This window comes from Panthera onca, chromosome C1 (assembly GCF_046562875.1).
Source record: "Panthera onca isolate mPanOnc1 chromosome C1, mPanOnc1 haplotype 2, whole genome shotgun sequence".
Lineage (NCBI taxonomy): Eukaryota > Metazoa > Chordata > Mammalia > Carnivora > Felidae > Panthera > Panthera onca.
Window position 1 is genome coordinate 9,987,196 of NC_138346.1, and position 23,318 is coordinate 10,010,513.

General features: G+C 45.5%; 1 protein-coding gene across 1 annotated transcript in view; it reads left to right on the forward strand.

The window, feature by feature from the left end:
- The window catches only part of DNER (delta/notch like EGF repeat containing), a 317,354-nt gene that overhangs the window by 152,287 nt on the left and 141,749 nt on the right, over positions 1–23,318 (forward strand). The window contains exon 5 of the mRNA XM_078450803.2: positions 15,773–15,918. Within this exon, the coding sequence (XP_078306929.2) occupies positions 15,773–15,918 (146 nt within the window). The remainder of the gene's footprint in view (positions 1–15,772; positions 15,919–23,318) is intronic.

Sequence of the window (23,318 nt, forward strand, 5' to 3'; positions counted from 1 at the left end):
ATTAGTAAGGAAAATTATCTTTATGTTTTAAAGAATTTCTTGTTAGCTCTGAAAATAAATACCTTATTACTTAACTGATAATAGTTTTAACCCAAATCTTATCCATAGAATTCGAACTGTTTTTTTTTTCCCTTTTAACTTAGGGACACACCTTCTCAGGGCTTTACCAGTTTACTGTCCAAGTTTTTCTTAGCTTCTGTCAGCGCAAATTTCAAGTTAGAAAGTAATTTAATTAATCGCTGTTTACAGCCAATTTCTGCCCCTCTATTGTACCTCTTTTTCTTCTTTCTAAGGGGGAGAGAGGGAGTATGGGAAAGAGTGGAAGAAAGAGGGAGGGAGAGAGAGATTGATTCTTAGGGCTAAACCCTGGAACTACGGTTTTCTCTCACCAAAAGATAATATACTCTCTTTTGAAAAACTTGAAGGCTCTATGACAATAGATAATCTAAACATAAATAGCATTCACACTATTTTTTGGTAAGAGGAGCACATTCATACGCTGTTTGATTATTTGCCCATTTCACTTCATGTGTCACTGACATTGTTTTGTGTGAATAGGTCTTCTTCATGGCTGTATAGTGTTCCATCAGATCAATGTACTGTAATTTATTTAATCAATATGCTGCTGTTAAACAGTTGGCTCCTTGATATCTTTTGCCTTTTTATGTAGAATTTCAAGCACTGGTATAACCTTGCCTTTGGATCCTTTCTGATGATATATTTGGGTTAAATTTCCAGGTACAGAATTTGCTGGATCAAAGGGTTTATATATTTTAACAACTCTGATATGCATTATCAAACTGTCCTTAAGTTTCTTCCAATATTCACTCAGGTCAGCTAGTTTATCTTTGAAGGAGCATGGTGTCCCCTTTCCACCCACTTGTGGCTAGTGGCTGTTAACTCGATTCAACTTCACATTTACATACACCTCTTAGCAACTTCCTTAGCCATCTGAAATGTTCAGGGATCTCTGCAAGGTAGAAAAGTGGTAACAGTTTCCAGAGAAAGGACAGTACCCATCTCTTTAAGCAGAACATATATAAAGTGGTTACACGTCGGAGTCATAGTAAACAGAATGGTTTCAGTGTATTATTGCATTTGCAAGTAGACATAAAATGGTGGGGGAGGGGAGATGGGGAACGAACAGTGGTCATGTTCCTTACCACACAGTCAGATTCTAGTGACATTTCTCCTGCTTAATGCTATACAAAGAACATTCATATTCCAGAAGGCTGCAACCCCAATTCCATTTCTATCTCCTCCTCTTAGATTCTTTTGCTTTCCCATTTCCATATCCTGAAGGTAGATCTTTAAGTTCCATCTCTGGTAGACTTTTTATGGGTCAAAATTACTCTGTGAGAATGGGGCAAAGGATTTTCCAGAAAAGACAAATATTTTGAAAACCCACGAGGGCTGCTTTAGAGACGATCACTTGACTTTGACACAAGATCATGGTAGTCGTAATTGTTTTTCACAAAGCTCTCAGGTCGAAAACTCAGAGCAGCAAGTAAATGGACCAAAATAGGGCATGTCAGCAGGAAAAAATTGCCTAGCTTTTGGGTGAGGAATATAAATAATTAGGATTTCATTTCAACGAGACTCTTTTGCTTTCTTTTCTCTAACGCTCTCTCTGACATTTGGGTTTTGAATGCCAAGTTATTTTTGGTATTCACCTACATCCCTAACAAGCAGTGTGCTCACGGTTGTCCTGTTTTAATGCCATAATTGTGAGTTTGACCTACAAAAGCTATATTTGCCTGGTAGACAAATGGGAAATCTCATTAAGTAAATACACGGAGAAATACTGTTTGGCTGCATCAGTAGTGATAGCAGCCTCTGGAACACTACCGTGTCAAAGAAACAGGATCTGTATCCTCTCCTCATCCATCCACCTCTCTGTTTACCATCAGTGAATGTTGATTAATTACCACATGTAGGACACTGTGCTCAGTACTGGGGATACAAAGAAATAGAAGGTTCCAGTTCCTGTATTTGAGAGATTTTTTAGGCTCCAGGCAGATGGGACATACTCACGTAACCCAGGTAACTCTTACTGTCCCATGGTTCAGTCTTGTTCATCCAGTCACATCAAATAAACCCAGTCCAGTAGCCAATAATGGATGAAAACACTTGGAATCTTTATTCATCTTGTTGAGAGCACATGAACAGCAGTGGGAAGAATGCATTCTTCCCATGCAGCAACAATCTTACTGATCTTCTCTCCTCATTACTCTCTTAACAGTCTGCATGTGTTTGGCACTGGCCTTGTGAAATTCTCTCCCCCACTCTCATGGCCTGCTCCCCCAAATCTCAGTCCAGCATCTAGCCTTCGAGGCTTTTCTTGCCGTTTTCTTTTTGCACTTCTGGCTCTTTCTTCCACGTATCAGTGTGTAGTGTCTTGGGTCTGTTTGTTTGCTTTTAGTTCTTCTGTCTTGTCCCTTCTTGGGGTTCTCCACTACCAAGAATTTTCCTGGGAACTGACCCAGCACGCAAGCCCTTTCCCCTGAGAGGTGAAAGTAAGAGGAAGAGTATAGATACTCATAAAATAAGTAATTGCTGCTCTTGGTAGATACTAATGCTTTTGAGATGCTAAGGAGCACATGAAGAGATAAATGAGAAGATAAAAGGGTGTGTATTAAATATTGGATGAATTTTAAGGGCTACATGAACTCACAAGGAAAGAATAACCACCCAGCAGAAAGTTCAGGCTTTGGACTTGTACATTTTGAGCTTGGCCTTGAACCGAGGAGTGGGTATAAGGGGCGAAAGACATTCAGGGTAGGAGGACTGGTATGGATCACAATGTTGGGGGGCGGGGATCAGTTAGGCTGGAGCAGGGGATCTCAATCAAGAAGTGAGCCGTGGAAGATTCAGAAGAGGATAGGAGGTAGGAGTGAGAGGCTCCGGTGAAGGAGAGAGAGCACGGGTAGGTGGGGGCAGTGGTGCTGGTACAGTATGCTGAGCGCCGTGGAGTAGATTTTGGCGGTGAGCAGGAAGAGCCAACATCGGGGGTGAGGGGGGGAGTGGCAGCAGACGGCAGGTCAGCGCCTCCCAGGGACATTGTGAAGCTGGATTCTCTAGACATGATTGTACGTCTTGGGAGCAAGGGGAGAGGCAGCGTCAAAAGTGACAGACATCAGAGTTGCAGAACGCAAGCGTGGTGAGGGCAGGGGACTGAGTGTGGCCTGCTCCCTGTGGTATCACCAGCACTTGCCACAGGGCCTGGGGGATGCAGGCGTTGAATAAACGTTGATCAAATGAATAAGTTAAGTACATTTTGAATTCCTGGGAAGTAATCAGAGGGGGGTTATTTTGGAAGTGTGGAAACCCAGCTCAAACTGGGAAACAACCCCTCAAAAAAAAAAAAAAAAATCAAGCAGAGGTGGTGGGTGAGAGTCTCCTGCAACTGAATGTCCAGGTGTGGCTCTGGAGTCACAGACCCAGTGTCTCAGAAAGTTTGATCAGACACATTTCTCCCAAGACCATTACAGCCTTCTGGAACACTTGGTTTAGGCTTGTTTTGGGTTTTGTGCCTCTGATTTTATTTTATAGGATACGTTGTCGAGACATAGAGATGCGCATGCCTGCATCAGTCCACCCATCACACGTAAATACAGAGGTACGTGTGTGTACTTACGTGTCGACACACGGTTGCACCTGCACCCACAGATGCCCGTGCGTGTGTCTGCACATCCGTGGACGCGCATCCGTACGTACATTTGCACATGTAGAGACACAGGCGTGTATATTGCGCGTCTATGATTTAAAGGACTTGACGGATGGAGGACCGTAAAAGGGTAGACAGCTTGGAGTCTGTGAGTGAGAGCGTGTAAGGGCGTGTGAAATTGGACAATTAGTTTGGAAAGAAACAGAATCCTTAGAGTTGGAAACAATGCTAGTATATATGAGGAGGATATAGTACGTAGCTAATATTCATGAATAAAAACAGTAAGCAAAAACATGAATTCATTGTCAACGTGATCGTTGTATTTTTCCCTCCTGAAAAGATTTTCATTATTTAAGTATAGTCGACAGACGGCGTGATCTTAGTTTCAAGTGGATGGCATGCTGATTCGACAGTTCTGTATATTATGCGGTGTTCACCATAAGCGTAGTTAGTATCCGTCACCATACAGCATTATTTCAGGTTTTTTTTTCATTTTGTTTTTGAGAGTGAGAGAGAGAGTGTACACACAAGCCAGGGAATGGGGCAGGAGGAGAGAAGGGGAGGGAGGAGAGAGCGAGCGAGCGAGCGAGCGAGACAATCTCAAGCAAGTTCTGTGCTCAGCACGGAGCCCAACCCTGAGATCACGACCTGTGCCGAAATCAAGAGTCAGACCCTCAGTGGACTGAGTCACCCAGGCGCCCTTCAGTTTTACTGACCCTACTCCCACAGTACTTCTCATCCCTGTGACGTCCTCATTTTGTAACTGGGATAGTTGTATTTCAAGGAGCATTTCCTTCAGAATATCAAAGTGTGATTGGCTTCGACTAACAGAGCCTCAGTCCAAAGCTTGCATTTTGTACTGGGAAGCCGGGTCTCCTGTGGTGGCAGGCAGCCCTTTTACCAAGGCAGGGACCCCCCCCCCCACCCCCCCCATGAGCTTTGGATATGGAAGCCGGAGGGGATGAGCGAAGTAAGTGAAGGAGATTAAGAGGTACAAACTTCCAGTTATAAAATAAATGAGTCACAGAGATGTAAAGTGTGGCACTGGGAATAGTCAAAAATGTAATAATAGCGTATGGTGACGGATGGTGACCACACTCATGGTGAGCATAGTGTAACGTAGACAATTGTGGAATCGCTGTGTTGCACTCCTGAAGCTAATATATTCTATGCCAGCTATACATCAGTGAAGAAAAATATATTCTATATCTTGACCTTGGTGGTAATTACTAGAGTTTTTATGTTTGGAAAACCTCATTGTATGTTATTGTATGTAAATTATACCTCAATAAAGTTCATTTATTTTTATTTAAAATTTTTTTTAATGTTAATTTTTTTTTTTTTTTGAGAGAGAGAGAGAGAGAGAGAGAGAGAGCTTGAGTGGGGGAGGGGTCAGAGAGAGAGGGAGACACAGAATCCGAAGCAGGCTCCAGGCTCTGAGCTGTCAGAATAGAGCCCAACGCGAGGCTCGAACCCACAAACCGCGAGATCGTGATCTGAGCTGAGGTCAGACGCTTAACCGACTGAGCCACCCAGGTGCCCCTAAAGTTCATTTAAAAAAAGAAAAGGAAAGACCAGGCCCCACTTGCTGTGTTTGATCAGTTTTTCTTTGTTTCAGATAGGAACAGAGGTTCATTTTGTTTGTTTTGTTCTGGGGCCTCTGCCCTATACACTGTGATTCCCATTAGATTTTCCAGCCGTGAAGGCCGTCTATTCAAAGTCAGATTGGGATTTGGGGCAGTGCAAGGCTGTAAGGGAAGACGGACTGGATTTTTAACTTGCTACACTGAGTATCCCTAGAAAGAACTGACGATCAGATAGCATTCCCAGGACTTCCGTAAAGACTGAAGCATAAAGAAAATCTGCTCTGGACAGATAAAGGAAACCCTCTGCAGCCCACTAAACTGCCAGTCACACAGAATTCTAGAATTTAATTTTGAGAGAGAGCTGATTGGGAACAGGGACAGTCTGTAGCTCACTCCTTCTTGGTGAGCCCTGGAGCAGGCTTGTGGTATTGTTTATGATCTGGGGCAGGGCACGGTTCATAATGGGGCTTGCCACCCAAATTGGCTTGGGGCTCTGTGTTCAGGGCAGCTCCTGGCTGGAGCTGAAACTGCTTTGCTTTGTGGTCAGAGCTGCTACTGATTACTCTTTCCGCCAAGGCGGTTAGCGGACATGGGAGGTCAGGGGAGTGTTATGTCACTACCAGCTTTCTTTGCTGGGTTCCTGTTTCTCTTTGCCAGTTCATCCCTCTGGTGTCCTCGTATTTGCTGACATGCCATTTGGGCACCAGGCCTGTCCTCCCTCACCACCTCCCTCTCTTCTTTCCTGCCCCAAATATTTATTTATTTTTATTTATTTAACTTTTTAAAAGTTTATTTATTTTGAGAGAGAGAGCGAGCAGGGGAGGGGCAGAGAGAGGGGGAAAGAGAGAGAATCCCAAGCAGACTCTGCACTGTGGGCACAGAGCCCAGTGCAGGGCTCCAAGTCACAAACCGAGATCATGACCTGAGCCGAAGCCAAGAGTCAGTCGCTTAATTGACTGAGCCACCCGGGAGCACCCCCTCCCCAAAATATTTATTGAGCACCTACTGAGCTGGGTGCCTGCTTGGCACTGGCAGTAGAGCAATGAACAAAACAAATAAAAATCCTTGGCCTCGTGAATCTTATGTTTTAGTGGGGCCCCAGGTAATAAACGATTCCACAAATCAATAGAAAGTTACAACTGTGATAAGCACACCGTGCTAAGACTGTAGTTGATAATAAAAATCTGACATGAGTTTGGGGGATTGGGGATCACAATCTTGAAGAAAGGTAATTAGGCTGAAATATTAACTAGGCGATGGGGAGACCCTTCCAGGCAGAAGACTGGAACTGCATGTGCAAAGGCCCTATGGCAGGAGACAACGTGTAATATCGAAGAAACTGCAACAAGGCCACAAGGCTGGAGCTTAGAGAACAAGGGCGAGAGAGGTGGAGATGTGGTGAAGTCGGTTGGGTCAGGCACGCTGGGCTGTGGAGGCCACGTTAAGATCTCGGCAGGGAGGAGCTGTCGAAGGGAAGGAGCTGGTAAGCACATTCATCCTGTGTATAGTTCCTGCCGAAGCATATGCGTTTTAACGTGGCAGGAAAGAAGTCATCCTTAAGATGATATACCGGGCAGTTGGACATCAGGAGGAGCTGGCAAACCCACAGGTGTCTTTGGCCATATCCCAAGACGTTTGGATTTACTAGGTCAGGCTGGAGCCGACGTAACAGTTAAATAAACTCTGTAGGTGATTCTAATGTTAAGTGTTTGTGAACCAGATAAGTGAGGGGCAGAGTGGTAGAGAACTTTCTGGAGCTCCAGAGAGTGGAGCAGATAGTCAAGGCTGCCTTTGAGCATCTCGAGGACTGAGGCCAAGGGCCTGACTGTTCTTATGGTGACAATGCTCATAGGAGCTAGAAATAGTCCAGCCAGACGGACTGAGTCTGAGTCAATGTCTCCCTCCCTCCCAGTCGTTTTTCTTTCAAACCCTGGCATACCACCGGGGCTTTACTGCAATACGTTGGCTAGTTTTATTTTTAGTACAATAATACATGCTCTGGAAGATGAAGTTGCTATGCATAATTCAAGAGGCAAACGCATCTCAAATTAGAACTCTGACCAAACACGTGTAAATTCAGGTAACTTCTTTCATGTGACCTCGAAGTTACCAGACCATCTAGTTGGTGCCCACTTAAATGTGAGGTTTTGAATCAAAGCAAGGCAAAGGAATGCGATAGAACAAAGGCAGTTGAAAGAAGGATCACGTCCACAATGCTTGCAACAGTTCAGAAGGTAAACACGTCAATCAATCGCTTTTTATGTTAGCTCCTCTGCAGGCCTGGTTCTCTAACGCCTTAACATTTATAAAGTCATCTGCAGCCCAATTAGCTGTGCATTTATAATCTCCTATTACCCTCACATCAACACAGAGAAGTGATTAATTATTTTGACGTTCATAGTAATGCCATTAATCAGAATACATTCATTGGGTATTAATGACTGGATGCGGTGGGTAATTGTATATGAGTTCTACAGTAATTTAGCAATTGATTTACTAGTATTTGATGAGTTGAAACTGTACGAATGGAAGATTAAGTGATACAATTCTAACTGATTATGAAAAGGCGATCAAATAGACATTGAAAAAGATTAAACAAATGAAGAATTTCAATTGTATATTCTGTGTGAGCCAACAAAATTTTAAAGGAAAGTGCAAATTAATTTTCATGTTCTACCAATGGGTATTCAGGAACTGGCTTAAAAAAATGTGTCCAATTAGGATGTGGTTTTCATAGGCAATGAATTTCTTTTTTCTAAATGGAGATTACTTAATGCCAGAAATAGGCACAGGAAGAGATTTGACAGGCTTTGTTGTAAATTTTGCTCCAAGAAAAGATTTTATAATTTTATTTTTTGTACCATCATGCCCATTATATTGGCCAGTGTTTCTTATATTAATTGCTGCATATACCTTTTTTCTTAAATGTTTTTCAATCCTATGAATTGTAGCCATACCTCATTTATTCACATATTTTTCTTTACAACTTTAAATGTAGCCTAGAGCCTGGCTTCTTGAAGTAGAATCTAGGTATGAATTATTCAAAATGGTAGATAGTAAAAGGCACATTATTATGTATGTGTGGTGTACTTTTATTTAGACATTATTTTTAAATTCTAGCAATAATCTTTAAAAGTGGAAATGATTAAAAGAATTCCATTTAAAAGGTTTGATATCAGAGAAACCGAGTTAGGGGACTCTCTAAATGACCTCCACGCGTATGAGCCAGCACTGCTGTTTTCTCAGGGGACCTGCTTTCCCAGAGCTATTTCCTCAGACCTACACAAGTCTAAGTTCCACTGAGGATCCCACTTTAAATAGACGTTGGGTTGTTGACGTTGCTGTGGATGATGGGGATGGTGGTGATGATGATGATGGTGATAATGGCAGTGATGATGGCAATGATGATGATGATGGGGGTGATGGTGATGATGGGGGTGATGGTGATGGTGATGATGGGGGTGATGGGGATGATGATGATGGTGATAATGGTTGTGATGATGGCAATGATGATGATGATGGGGGTGATGGTGATGATGGGGGTGATGGTGATGGTGATGGTGATGATGATGGGGGTGATGATTATAATGGTGATGGTGGTGATGGAGGTGATGGTGGTGATGACCATGATTTATAGAGTCCTTTCTACATGCTTACACTGTACTAATAGCTTCGCCAATATTAAGACCTTTACTCATAATGACCATCTCAGGAAATAGGTAGTGTTATTATCTCTGTTAGAAATAACCCAAGGCATGAGTGGTGTAAATCGCTCTCCCAAATTCAGAGGTGGCGAGAACTCGACCTGGTGGTAGAGCCAACTATGACCTCCCGTTACCCTGATGTCGGCACTTGGGCCTGGTTAATCATGTTAGTCTAGATAGTAAAGCCACTCATTAGGTGGAACTGATTTGAAATTGATGAATAGATGTGGTGGGCAGTTACTTCTGCAGTGTGAAACGTACACTATCTACAGGATAAGTGAGGTGTTACAAATTATAGACTGAACCTGCAGGTGAATATGCACATTCAGTATATCCCTATATAATAAAAGGAATGACAACTAGGTGTTTTTCCTAAGCTTGTGTCCGGTTCTTCCCACTCCTCCCCTGTCTATAGGTGGGCCACTCTCATGGCCAACCCTGCTTGGTGAATACTAAGGACTACAGAGGAGAGGGGTGATGGAATTAGTATTTTGTGAGATTGCCACACTAAGTAGTAGCTAAATAGTGCTTCCTTCTGAGTCAAAGGGCAGATGGTGGGTGTAGCCCAAGAGAAGGGGTTTTATATGATTCCTTTGCACACGTGTATTGGTTAGACTCCAGTCTCATCTGCTGTAATAGAGAGACCTCAGATACACTGGCCGAAGCAAGTTCCAGGTTCATCGCTCTCCTGTTACAGTGAGCAGGCGGCTGGTCCAGGACCGAGAGGGCAATTCTGAACCCTCACCACACAGGTTCCATCTCTGGATTCAGACCTGCTGTCCCCACTGCCATGGGGCAGTGGGGTGGGAGGGATGGGCAGGGCAACACCTGCTCAGTCTTGGTAGATGGACATCACAGAAGGGCCGCATATCCCATCCCTGAGTCACTGAGGAGAGGCGTGTTCTTTAACTGGGTGGCCCCGTTCTCAGCAAAAACTCCTCTATTATTAAAGGGATGTGAGGAGAATAGATACCGTCGGGCAACTAGTAGTTACTCCTGTGCTTCAAATACTCAAGTCTTTACTTAGGACAAATAACTGAGTCTAATATTAGTAGAGGAAGGAGTGTGGGAGGGTGAACCTGTTCTTGAAAAAAAGAAAAAAGAAACAGAAATATAGCACTCCGGGCTAGTAACCCTTTACTGCGGGAATAGATATTTCTTTTGGAAAAGTGTAGAACGTCAGCCTGAGGAGCCTTGGCTCATGTTACAGTGTAGAGCCCGTGTTTCAGTGCTGACTTTTCATAGTCTTCTCTGCAGCATGAACAGACAGAAGGTGCTGTTGAGATCTGGACAAAGCCAGGAGGCGGTGGTCAAGAGCCGCTGCCTCTGACAGTAAGATTTACTGAGAGCCAGTCATTCTGTCTTCGGGGGATAGCACGGTGACTGTATTTTTTTCAACAGTCGCTCCCCATTATCCCTGCAATTTCTTTGTCTTTAGAGCAAATGATAGTACTTAATATGTACTTTTCATAGTCGTTCGGCCAGGTGTAACCCACCCGATGATTTCGATGTGTGGCCACGGTAGAAGTATTTGGTCTGCTGCTGTTAATGTGCCCTTGCGTCTCCTGATTCAGAAAGCATTTCTGGCCATACGTTACTCGGGAACCAGCAGAAAATGAGGTAATCCACATGAGTGAGTGTTCCCAACAGCAGTATCCTGCTTTAAGGATCGAAACTGGAAAGTAAGCAGGCGAACAAAGAACCCAGCCTTTCCGTGGAAATCTAGAGCAAGCCTTGTTTCCAAAAGACACAAAGACCTTGAATGAGGTCCTGGGGTGGTTGGTGTGGCCAGGCACTACACAGGTGTAGTGACAGCTTTTCTGGTGCGTCTTCGCTTTCCACCGTAACTCTCGGTCTGCTGGCATTGTCACACCTGCAAAAGAAAAGACAGCTTCGCTCGGGTGGTAGAGGGTATGAGTAAGCCTTGCTTTCAGGATCACGGAGCCCTGGACTTGGTCTGGGTTCATATTTGCTGCCTGCATCAAGCTCTCTTTTTTGCCTCTGGCCTGACATTGTCAAACGATGATTTATTTCTCCGGTTTTGCTTCTCAGTCCACAGGCACTGAGTCACAAATCCATGGGGATCCCAACCAGCTTATTAAGCTTTGCGCTAACCTCCATTCTACCTTCTTAAAAAAGTCGGTGCAGATACACCGTTTCATCCATGCTTCTGTGGCACGGGATGTGGGAACCGGGGGGGTTTGCCTTCCCAATGCCTATGTTAATACAAAAACCCTGGGTCTCCAGCTGGAGCTGAAACCCATAATATTTCAAGCCTTTCATGCCTGTCGGCTGCCAGCCATGGGACTTCCTGGACTGTGAACGGTTTTTATAGGTTATAGGTTTGTGCCAAATGACTCGCCAAGTCTTAATAGGAAAAGTCGGCAGTCTGTTTGCAACACCTACTGCTCAAGTATTTACGGCCAGAATTTTTATTTTGCACGTATGCTTTCCTTTAACAAGAAAGAAAATGGTCTTTAGTCAAACCACCGAGGTGAGAAATGCAAATTTCCTTTGCCACTAATCCCAATGAGGTATTAACTACAAAGTCCATTGAAGACCTTTAGTGTTAATATTAAAGAGGACAAGTGGTAAAATAAACAGTTAATGGCCCGGAGCCGGCCATCTCGCTTGCTCTCCCAATTGATGCTTGACCACTCCGCCCCAAAGATAATGACTGGACCCCCTTTCAGCTGCTCTCAGCTTCTCATTGGCACCAGGGGAGGCGAGTTTGGCAAAGTCACCGTTTTAAAAGGACTGTAGTGATGGCAGGACGTTTTATTACAGTGTTAATGAGCACAGTGTGGGGTTGTGAGCAGGGCAGAGTGTTTGCATGGTTTTGTGCAAGCTTAGGGGAGGAGGAGTAGGGAGAGGCAGAAGGAAACCCAACTTTTATTTGTCATCGTAACGAGTTACTTGAGGGTGTTAACAGATCTCTGGATAATCTTTGGAGAAAGTTTTCCTTCATTATCGTTTTCAAGCTCATTAGGGAAATCACCAGATGTGTAGCAAGTAGAAGGGGGCTCTCCAAGTGTAGCAGTAGCTTTTTCCTTCTTCCCTTCCTCCCTCCAACACCCCCTCCCTCTCCCCTCCCTCTCTTCCTCCCTCTCCTCTTCCTTTCCCAGCATCTGAATTCTAAGGTGAACTATGCAGCATCCTTGAAAGTTTTTGTCGGGGACCACAGTCTCCCCTTTCGATGCTGAAGTTGTCAAAGGCCTGCCATCATGTAGTTCCAGATGCCCTCCATGCTGCAGAAATCTTGTCTTTTCTTATCAACCCCACCGTGGAAATATCATGCAGCGACTTGTTTCAGGTAATTCTTCCAGTATGACTCTGCTGTGGTCTGATGTCAACACACAACTGAGTTTATACTGTGAATATTGTCCTGTAAAGCTTGGTTCTGGCTCCCTGTTCTCTCTCTCTGTTTCCTCTCCCTACGTGCCCTTCCCTGTCCCAAAAATGCAACACCATTTGTATTCAGATGAAGCCCCAATTTAAATATTCAGCCCTGATGTTTCTAACTACTCATGTCCTACGTCCAGCCACCAGCTTTTGACCACTTTATTTGGAAAAGGGGTCTCATCACAATCTCAAATTTAGTCTGTTCGCAACAGAAATCTTGATTCACTTGCCCAGTATGACCCCCACAAGGTTGCTTACTGTATGTATGATTTTGTCTTTTCACTCATATCCCACATCCAATGTACATGAAGTCTTACTGGTCCTTCCTCCAAAATGTGATCTTTGAAAAAGCATAAGTCATGTGCTTTTCCCCTGGTTAAAGCTCTTCAATGGATTCCCATTTTACTAAGTTTCACGAGATGCCCGCTGATCTGGCCCTTCCTGCCTCTCTGTCCTCATCAAGATGCGGGCCATTGACACACTGATGTCCTCATCCGTGGGTCACACTGACCTTCCCATCCGTGTGACACATGACCTCCTCCTCCACGAGACACGTGACCTTCTCAGCTCTCTTTGCTGGCTCATTCTCAGCCTTTAGAGCTCATCCTGAATGCGGCCTCCTACTTGGAGCTGGGTAAACGTCTGCTGCCTGGAGGACCAATGAATCCAGCTTCCTTCCGTCCCACACTGCGGCCCATCCCACCCATCCCCTGCGCCCGCTTGCTCACTGGAGCACATGGTCTGTCCACGTAAAGTGGCCCAATATTTCTGCCTCAGAGTCAGAATCGTAAACTTGGACCGTACACAGTGATGATTTAAATATATGTTTATTCATGAAAAGTTTCAAAGAACTCGAGTTTAGCATTTGTTGTGGTTGGAACGAAGACTGTATTTTCTCTTGAGACTGGGAGGGTGATAGAGTGTAATCAGAAGTGGGAGAATCCCTGAAACTTTTGCTGGAGGGCCTTCATTTTCTTTCTTTCTTTCTCTTTCTTTCTTTCTTTCTTTCTTTCTTTCTTTCTTTCTTTCTCTCTCTCTCTCTCTTTCTTTCTTTCTTTCTTTCTTTCTCTTTCTTTCTTTCTTTCTTTCTTTCTTTCATCTTTATTTTTGAGAGAGACAGACAGCAAGTTGGGGAGGGGCAGAGAGAGAGGGAGACACAGAACCCCAAGTAGGCTCCAGGCTCCCAGATATCAGCACAGAGCCCGACGTGGGGCTCGAACTCACAGATCACGAGATCATGACCTGATCTGAAGTCGGACGCTCAACCGACTAAGCCACCCAGGCGCCCCTGGAGGGCCTTCATTTTCTTTCTCCACTTCTGCTTTGTTTTCCTGTGTTGGTGTTTCCTTTCCTTGGGTCTCATGCAGTTTCCGTCTCGAGCTTTGCTGTTCCTCCTCTGTCTTCCTCATCCTTCCCTCCTTCCTTCTTCTCTCCTTTCTTTCTAAATCTCCTTTCTTTTTCCTTTGCTTGTTGTTAAGTTAAACCAGGCATTAGTTAGCTAGAGCGACCCCCAAGCGACACCTGCTACACGGCATCATTCTGTAGTTTTTGGAAAGACCATCGAAGATGCAGGGGCTGACAAAAGGCAGTCGCAGGGCAGCTCCACAAACAGAAGCAGAATGCGGTCTTCATTCCTACTTTGCGGGGTTTTCTCCACTTAATTAGTTGGCCTGTGGATCTTAGAATTCTGAAGAGGAGGACAGGCTTCTCTCTGCAGGTCTGTATCAAGAATTATATTACGTGTATTGATTTCATGCTATGAAGGAAGAGTAAAGATAGTGACCATCTGCTCTTCATTTCTTGTAAGTATGCTGGAAGTGTCCCATCAGTTTGAGTGCAATGTCAAAGAAACCACACTGGCTTTTCAACAACTTTCAAATGATCACTTATAAAGCCCCAAAGAACTTCCTTTTTCTAAAAAAAAAAAAAAGTGAATTCTATTTCATTTCAGATTCTTCCTGCTGCCCCTTTGTAAAGGGCACAGCTCCTGCTCTTGGCATGTGGGATTTCCTGAGGGCAGCTTTGCTCTAACCCAGCTGCAGTTTGATGAAAGTTAAATTGGACAGTATTACTTTTCATTATGAGCCGCTCTAAGCATTTTCCCTGAGACATGATCAAAAGGAGGTGCCAACAACTTACTGAAATTTCACTCTTACCTAGAAGGAGCTGGCAGGCACCGTTCTCGTGTGAGCCGTATATTGTTGAAAACAGCGTGCATATCCTTTTGACTCCCGGTGGGGGGTTAGGTGACATAATTAGGAATTACATAGTAATATGTGGCATGCTGTTGCAAAGATTGATTTCTTTAATAGTTTGCTAAAGTATTTTAGGGCCAGGATACTCCCGGTCTTATTAGGCAAATAAAGCCAATATAGAAACCTTTATCAGAGGTGTCTCTAAGAACTTCAGAGACTTACGATGAGCTAGAGAATAGAAATATTGCCTAAATAACAGAGTCACCTAGACTTTCAAAAACAGATGCGTAAAACGTGCTTTCAGAGGCTCAGTGCGTGCCTCTAATTCCAGGTGATTTACCTTAGTAATAATATTACTCGTGTTACTGAAATTAGTTTTTCTACCAGACCAGTGGTTCTTAACTAGAAGCAATGTTCGAATTACTTAGGGAGCCTTTTCCAAAAACATGCCTGCCAGAGGTCGCCCCCAGACCTGAACCTCCCAGATTCTGAGCCACTTATGTTGGAACGTTGGCAGCGTGTACTTGGAAAAAACCCGTGCAAAATGATGAAGCTTCTGGTTTCAAAACTGGTTAGGGATCACTGCTCTTTTTTTTTTTTTAATTTTTAAAATATTTACTTGTTTTTGAGAGAGAGAGAGAGCGCGCGCACGCGCGCGCATGAGTGGGGGAGGGGCAAAGAGAGAGAGGGAGACCAGAACTCCAAGCAGGCTCCAGGCTCTGAACTGTCAGCACAGAGCCTGATGCAGGGCTGGAACTCACGAACCGTGAGGTCACGACCTGAGCCGAAGTCGGACGCTTAAGCGACTGAGCCACCCAGGCGCCCCGAGGATCACTACTCTTGACTGGAAGAAGATGAGCTCAGAACAAAGTAAATTGTAAGATGCTAACGTAGGGGTGGAATCGAGAGACCAGGTGGCCCCCAGAGGGGCACGGGCAGGCACAGGACAACAGCATCTAAGGCGATGACTCAGTGCCTGGTACTCCTCTTCCTTGGGCATCAAGTATTTTCCCATGACGCTTGGCCTTTCTTAACAGGCCGGAGGTCTGAATGGCCGCTAGTCACATGCTGTATTTGTTTGCCTAATATTTCATTTTGTTTTGCTTGTCAGACTCAAATGCTGAGTTAAATAAACTCATGGTCTTGTAGAAAGAATGTTGGTAGCGTTTTACTTTACATTTCCTATTGTCCCCTCCTTTTTCTTTTCTTTTTTTCCAGGTTTTGTGAATGATTCCATTACTAAATCTATTGTGGCTTTGCGCTTAACTCTGGTGGTGAAGGCCAGCACCTGCGTGCCAGGGGAGAGCCATGCAAATACCTTGGAGTGTTCAGGAAAAGGAAAGTGCAGCACGAAGCCGTCAGAGGTAAGGGGACGCCTGGTAGCTCTAAAGCCTATATTTACATAAATACGTATATCTATGCTCATATATTGCTACGTATCTATCTATGTGTCTATCAAGAATGACAGGGAGAGACCAAGTGCATTTGCTGAAAGAGTCCCTCAGATTTCTGGTTTTGATTGCACATTGGTATGTAACATATAGATCTTCAATCTCCACATAATTTTTTTTAATTGTATTATTTTTTTTAATGTTTATTTTTGAGACAGAGAGAGACAGAGCATGAACGAGGGAGGGTCAGGGAGAGGGAGACACAGAATCTGAAGCAGGCTCCAGGCTCTGAGCTGTCAGCACAGAGCCCGACGCGGGGCTCAAACTCACGGACCGTGAGATCACGACCTGAGCCGAAGTCAGCCGCTTAACTGACTGAGCCACCCAGGCTTCCCTCCACATAATTTTTAAAGTAGTGATAATAAATCTGTGCGGTGCCAGATTTTGCTTGGGTATAAAGTAGAGATTTTATGAGAAGAAATAGCCATCGTATCTGGTAGCAGAATCAAGAGAAACGGAAGACAGGAGAGGTGAGCAGGCTCATTAATTTCCCAGTGATCACAGAATCCCCTCCTTAAACATTGCATTTCTCCAGCGCCTATAGCAGAGTTACAAAAGCAAGAGAAAAGCACGAGAAGGAACAGAGAAGAGGCTGGGACGAGAAGCCTGACGTTACATTTGACCTCTGTGGGCCAGTGTCATCAGTGCTACGGCAGACCTGAGTCCTGCTCTCCTTTTTCTTTAGTGGCTCGGGTCACATGGGCCTGGGGCAGGGGCAGGGGCAGGAGCTGAGTACAGTTCCTCCTCCTTGTTCTTGGGTGATTGACAGGATGTGGCAGGCAGACCCGTAAGGGACTGTGGCCACTGAGACCCACTCCATCACTAGAGAGCTCCATTAAAACAGGTGGACTGCGGTCTTTTGCAGGTGACCTGTGGGCTGTACCCCACGTCCCGGGAGAGGGAGACTCTGCCCTTTACGAGGGGGCCTGTTCCATTAGGGCACATGTGTTCCTCTCACCGCCTGCCTCCTTGCCCGTCTCCCCAGTTCTGCACATTTGCCCACTGGAATTCGTGCCAAGTGAAGTGGGTCCCCCAAGTCCCAAAAGAGCATGATTTGTTTTATTTATTTATTTGTTAATTTCATTTAATTTAAAAACACTTTTTTAACATTTTATCTTATTTTTTGAGAGACAGAGCACGTGCAGGGGAGGGGCAGAGAGAGAGGGAGACACAGAATCCGAAGCAGGCTCCGGGCTCCGAGAGGTCAGCACAGAGCCCGACGCGGGGCTCGAACCCACGGACCGCGAGATCGTGACCTGAGCCGAAGTCGGAGGCTCAACCGACTGAGCCACCCAGGCGCCCTGAGCATGATTTGTTTTAGACCAGTGTTAAGGGCAGCACGGGTAAACTTGGCCCCCGTGGGACGCCTCCCGTGGGAATGCCAGCGCATTCGGCGGTAGCGGTGTGAACTGGGTGAAGGGAGCAGGGGGACCGGCAGGTGGGTGTTGGAAGACACTTTCACGTGTTGCTCGCGTCATCTTGGAGAATCCACGACTTTGATGTCTCGGGTGCGGTATTACAGTGGTGTCAATTTCCCGTTTCCTTGTAAGATCGTCCTCCGCAGAAGGCAGAAGGGCCTGAGAAAGTAGTGGGAGCAATAATTTCTGCTAAATGGTTGGAAAGGAACACGAATGTAAACCAAAGCCAAAATGAAATCCCTGGTGGAGGGGATGGTGCCCGGCATGAGTCCAGGAGGCAGAGTGGGATTTCGTTTACAAAGCCAAGCCTGCCCTGCGAATCCCGTTTTCTTCCATCTTGGCCAACTTGGATCATGTTTCTCTTCGTCTCTTTCCTGAGGGGAAGCTCCATTTATCAATTTATTTTTTTTTTAACATGGTTGAAGGTGAAGTTTCAGCTTTAATTTTTTTTTTACATTTTTAAATGTTTATTCATTTTTGACAGAGAGAAAGAGAAAGAGGGAGAGAGAGAGAGAGAGAGAGAGAGAGAGAGAGAGAGAATGGGCGGGGGAGGGGCAGAGAGAGAGGGAGACACAGAATCTGAAGCAGGCTCCAGGCTCTGAGCCGTCAGCACAGAGCCCGACGTGGGGCTCGAACTCACGGACCGCGAGATCATGACCTGAGCCGAAGTCAGATGCCCAGCCGCCTGAGCCACCCAGGCGCCCCTATCAATTTATTTTACGGGGAAAGTGAAGCAGTAAAGGCTATTGAGAGTTCTTCTGTGACAGTCGACGCTAAGAAGGGGTATAGAACCCGAGAAAAGATGAGGAAGCAGTGGACAGCTTATTTGCTGAAGATGTTCCAGAAGAGATGAAGCGTGAGAGACGGAGGAAAGCCAACCACTCCAGCTGGAAGAGTGTCAGACCTCCCACGCGCAAAGAGGAGACACAGCGGTGTTCCCCAAATTCATTCGTACTATTCCCAATGAACGGTTCTGAGGCCTGGTTAGCCCCCAAGAAGACAACAGTAGTGAAAGAGAAATGTCTTCAACGGGGAAGGGAAGGCTGTTCTTGGAAGTTGGGACCGACAGAGAGGTTGTTTCCTTGTGAGCTTTCTCTTATAATGGATGCCCCATCTGGGGAAACTTTTTACCCATAAAGCGGCCACCGTGTTTTCTGAAAACATGCATGTTGCCGGCTTGCAGCCCTCACCTGTAGAACTGATTCACCGAAAAGGCAGCAGAAGCATTTAGCACCTGGCAGGTAACTTGGCCGGCCTTGCCAAAGCGCTTCGTTTTTCCTACAAAAATGGCTCAGAAGCCTTCATGAAGAATCTGTGCTAATTTTAAGTAGGAGGCCATTTCAGGGGAAGTTCGGCTTCCTTATGGGGGCCGGCTCTTTTGAGGGGCTCTGGGTGCCCCCCCTCCCCCCTGTGCCCCCACCTCCGGGGTCCACACCAGGTGCTCATAAGGTGTGAGGCCTCTGCTGTTGTGCCTTCTGCCAGAGCCTGCATTTACCTTCAGGGAACTGAAGGAAATTGTGGCCAGCCTTCTTACCTGAGCCATTGGAATTATCCCTGGTGACTGTGAGCAAATGACTAGGCTGGAATTACCATATCCATTTATAGACCCACCACATTGTTCTCTTGGAGAGAGCCGTCTGGAAGCCAGTCTCCCCGTTCACAGAAAGATGGCCGGAGCGGGAATGGAGAGTTGACTCATCTTTTTTGAATCGACTCGAGTTCCCGTGGCTGTGCGTGTTTGTCTTCGTGACTTAAAACAATGACTGAAGAGTAGTTTGCTGGCCATAGAAGACTGTTGCTGTCAGGTTTCCTTCTTTGTGCTGTTTCCTAAAATGAGAAGCCATGTACTCCAGTCTTCTACCTAGTGCAGGAATCCACTCCACGGTACAAAACAAAAAAGAGCTCTACTGGATGGTTTAAAGTGATTGTTGCTAATCACTTTTGTGTCTTTATTAGGTCATCCATCACAGTAAGAGCCATTCTGTTCTGTCCGTGCCACTCTCATTTAGTAACGGACCTCGTTTCTTTTCTGTCAGATGCGCTTCGGCTGGAGGCCTTTGCACACTCCCAGTTGACGGGTGGTCTGCAATAAAACTGTGGCTCGCGGCCCTTAGATAGCACACCATCCTGGGAAAGTCTTTTTATGTGTTTCCTGTAGGATGGCCAGGAGCTCTCAGTGTTTGAGAACTGCTTTCTTTACAAGGGTTGATTCTGATCTTTTCTTCTCCTTATTAAAAAAAATGACTGTGGTCACTACTTCTCTTTGAACTCTATCACCAAGTTTGGCTGCTGCCGACTCGATAGTTCCCCAATTATTTTAAAGGGGAGTATCAGGGATCTTCGCTGGTGTGGACCTTAAGCCTTCTTCAGATCCAGTCAGGTTCCATGGATCTTGTCTCTCAAGAGCAAGAGTTATGTATTAGGATTATCCAGAGAGACAGAACCAATGGGATATATTATATATGTATGGATGGCATATATGTTCTTATCGTACCATATCATATGTATACGAATTAAGGAGATTTATTTTAAGGAATAAGTTCACTTAGGAATAATCTCATTGTAGCTCCACTCATCGTAGAGTCTTGGTGAATCCAAAATCTGACCAGGGAAGGCCAGTGGGCTGGAGACTCAGGAAGGAGCTGCAGCTCTAAGGCAAGGTGTCTTCTGGTGAAACAGGAAGAGTGGATGTTGGGGATGAAGTCTGTAGGCTGACCATCTGTTGCAGAGTTTTCTCCTGCTTAGGGAAGGAAGGTCAGCCTCTTGTTCTATTCAAGCCTTCAACTGATTAGATGTGGCCCACTCTCGTGCTATGAGGATAAACTTCTTTCCTCAAAGTCCACTGATTTAAATGTAAATCTCATCCAAAGACGCTCTCACAGAAACATCAAGAATAATGTTTGACCAAATATCTAGGTGACATGGCTCAGCCAAGTTGATACATAAAATTCATCATCACAAAATTCTATTTTTTTTCTCTCATTCGCTCTTGCCCCCTTTCTGTCCAGTCGTGTTCCTTGTCCACAAGTGAAAGGAGTTGTTTTAAAATTTTAGTTTGCCTAAGATTTGCTTAATATTTGAGGGTCTGACAAAAAAAGTCATATTCTAGGTCCCTCACTCAGGTTAGGATGCCTTTTATTGGGCAGCCAGATGATTCTGATGCAAAAGTAGATTGTGGAACATCATTCTGGAAGCAGGGGTCTCAGGTGCTTATCATTTTCCTGTTCTCACTGATTCCTTAAAGCAAGTATACAACATCTTTTTTATTCAAGGATTTCATTGTTAATAATGTTATGGTCACGTGGAATTAATAAAAAAAGATAGATGTTGATAGGTGTTATAATGGTTCAATATCTATCTCAAAGTTTTCTTTTTGTTGGCCCTGGCTCTGGTCTGTATTGATAAGTAAATGGTGTCAGGCCTCCATTCTTAGAAGGTTCCTTAGGATTCTCTCTAGCTCTTGCCTTGGGAATGTATCATCCTTAGGCTGTTTGAATTGGATACTGGAGCTGCCTACTCAGACTTTGTTTTGAGTGACAATTGAACTGGCATCATGTCTGGGAGCCATTCCCAATCCCTTCTGGAGCTGTGTCCTAATTCACTCTCCAGATGTGGGCCTGTTCATGAGAAAAGCACTGGCACGTTGGGCTCCTGAAAGTTCCCAACCTTCTGTTACCTCCCCACCTTACTCTTGGAAGTCGAAGGCTCCAACTCCAGGAAGCCTAATCCTTCTATAGCCGAGTTCTTCTGGCTAAGTTTGATATATTGGAAATAATCACTGACCTTAACTGGTTTCTTTGTCCCTGGCTTGATAACACCTGCTGTCCTTGCTCCACAGCCCATGTGGCCTGGGTAGGAGATACTATCCTTCCAGGAGTCTGTCTGCTGTATATCAAACTTTGCACTAAAGTACTTTGCACTAAAGTAAATAAATACCTCTTTATTTTTTTCTGTTTCCAAGGATGTGCCTCTTTATCAGGGTTCCCAGTAAGTTCCCATTTCTGAGGTTTGTTTCTTTGAGATCTCATTCCCAGGGCAAGGTGACAAGCCTGCCCTAAGCTGGGTGCATGGACATCCTTTCCAGCTTAAACCTCGGCTCCCTTCACTGTCCATTCATCCCGCTGCTGCTTCCCCTACATCCTCGTGATTTTGCTCATGCTGTTCCCTCCATCTGGAATGCTTATCTGTTGCACCACCCTACCCCAGCCCTCTGCTCCCTGCCCTCCCACCTTGCTAACTATATTTCAGGCTCTGCCCCAAACCTTCTTCCTTCTGGAAGCCATCCCTAACTCCTGCTGCAAACCCCCTCTTTCAAGCCTGGCAACATTTTATTTTTCTTATGAGACACACTGCCTTTGATTTGTGCTTATATTTCTTTATGTGCATTATCATTTGCATGCGTTTCCCTGCAGAGTTATTGCCTGTCTTGTACCTGCTCCTGCCTTAGGCTCTGGGGCGGACACATCTGGTTAGATAAGATGTGGCCTCTGAGGAGGAGTTGGGAGGTTGTGGGGCGGGATGCCGAATGAATCGTGGATTAGAGTGTGGGGTGATGTGTGCCATGGGAGGGACCTGCGGGTACCTTTTGGAGAGAAATATCTGACTCAGTGGTGGGATCGCCGGGAGCTTCCCAGGGGAGGCTCCGATGGTGAGTTCCTTGACATTAGAACCTGTCTGGTTCCTTCTGTATCCACTGGAACAACTTAGCAGGGTGCTTTCTGCATGGGAGATGCTCAAAAACAGCCCGTGAACGGAACAAGTAAACTAAGGAAAAGCACAAAAACATGATGGAAAAATCAAAACTCCGAGTTTTGAGTTAGATACGTAATTTGAATTATATGTTTGGTAACCATTAGGTCACGGGAAAGACACGGTGAATTTGAGTCGGAAAACATTCTGGGATCTGAAGCCCCCAGACGGCGTGACCCAGAACGTCACAGGAACTAACCCCTTAGGGACATTGTGAGCAGCGTTGCCCTTCCTCTCGTTTCAAGAAGAAATAGGTCAGAGTAAACCGAACCGGCCGAGCCTTTGATGACATCGTCCTGTCGGTGGGCACCTGTCAGCAGGCTCCCCTCTGGGTCAGGAAGGAGCGACGGACGCTGCAGAGGGCAGGAGGGGGTGTCGCATGCTTTCTTTCATCGCGTCTCCGAGAGCTAACGTTTCCACTGTCATTAGTGCAAAGCCTAAAGGCCCTAAGGAGGCCTTGCAGAAAGAGGGACGCGGTGGGCGTTTGAGGAAGAAGTGGGGAGGCGGGGAGAGGGTGGACAAGGAAGCCTGCCAAGGAATCCGAGGAAGGGCATTCGCTGTGTCCTCAGCATCCAAATAGCGCCTCGGCAAGCCTGCTGTGGCTCTCCTTTCTCCCGGCTGGGTCGAGTGTGTGGCGGGGTTAGGCCCCCACGGTCTGCCGGCGCTGTGGTGGAATTTCTCCTCTGAGTGGGGCACAGAACCCAGCAAGAAAGGGTCAAGGCAGAGCGGCGGGTGGAAGGCTACTTGATGAAGCTGTTGTAACGTATGGCATCGTATGACGATCTCCTGATGGCATTACAGAGAAAAGAGACGAATCGATTCTAAGACATTCTTCCAAGGAGGGGGGAGACTTTCTCTTGACTGAGTAAACAGCTTATTGCCAGTGCTCATTAGACATCTTTGAACCGGAGAATAGAGGCTTTGGACTGAATGCCAAAGCGAAGGTGTCTGACATACGTTTAGTTGCTAATGAGGGTTGGGTGATCTGTCCAGCAGATTTTCCTTGCAGACGCTGCATTGCGGACCTCTGAGGGAGAAAGTACTTTTATGGATAATAAAAAAAAGAATAATAATTATTAGACACATATTAAGCACAGAGATCATAAAAGGGAGCGCAGTCCAGCCCAGCTGTCGCCTCGTCAGTGG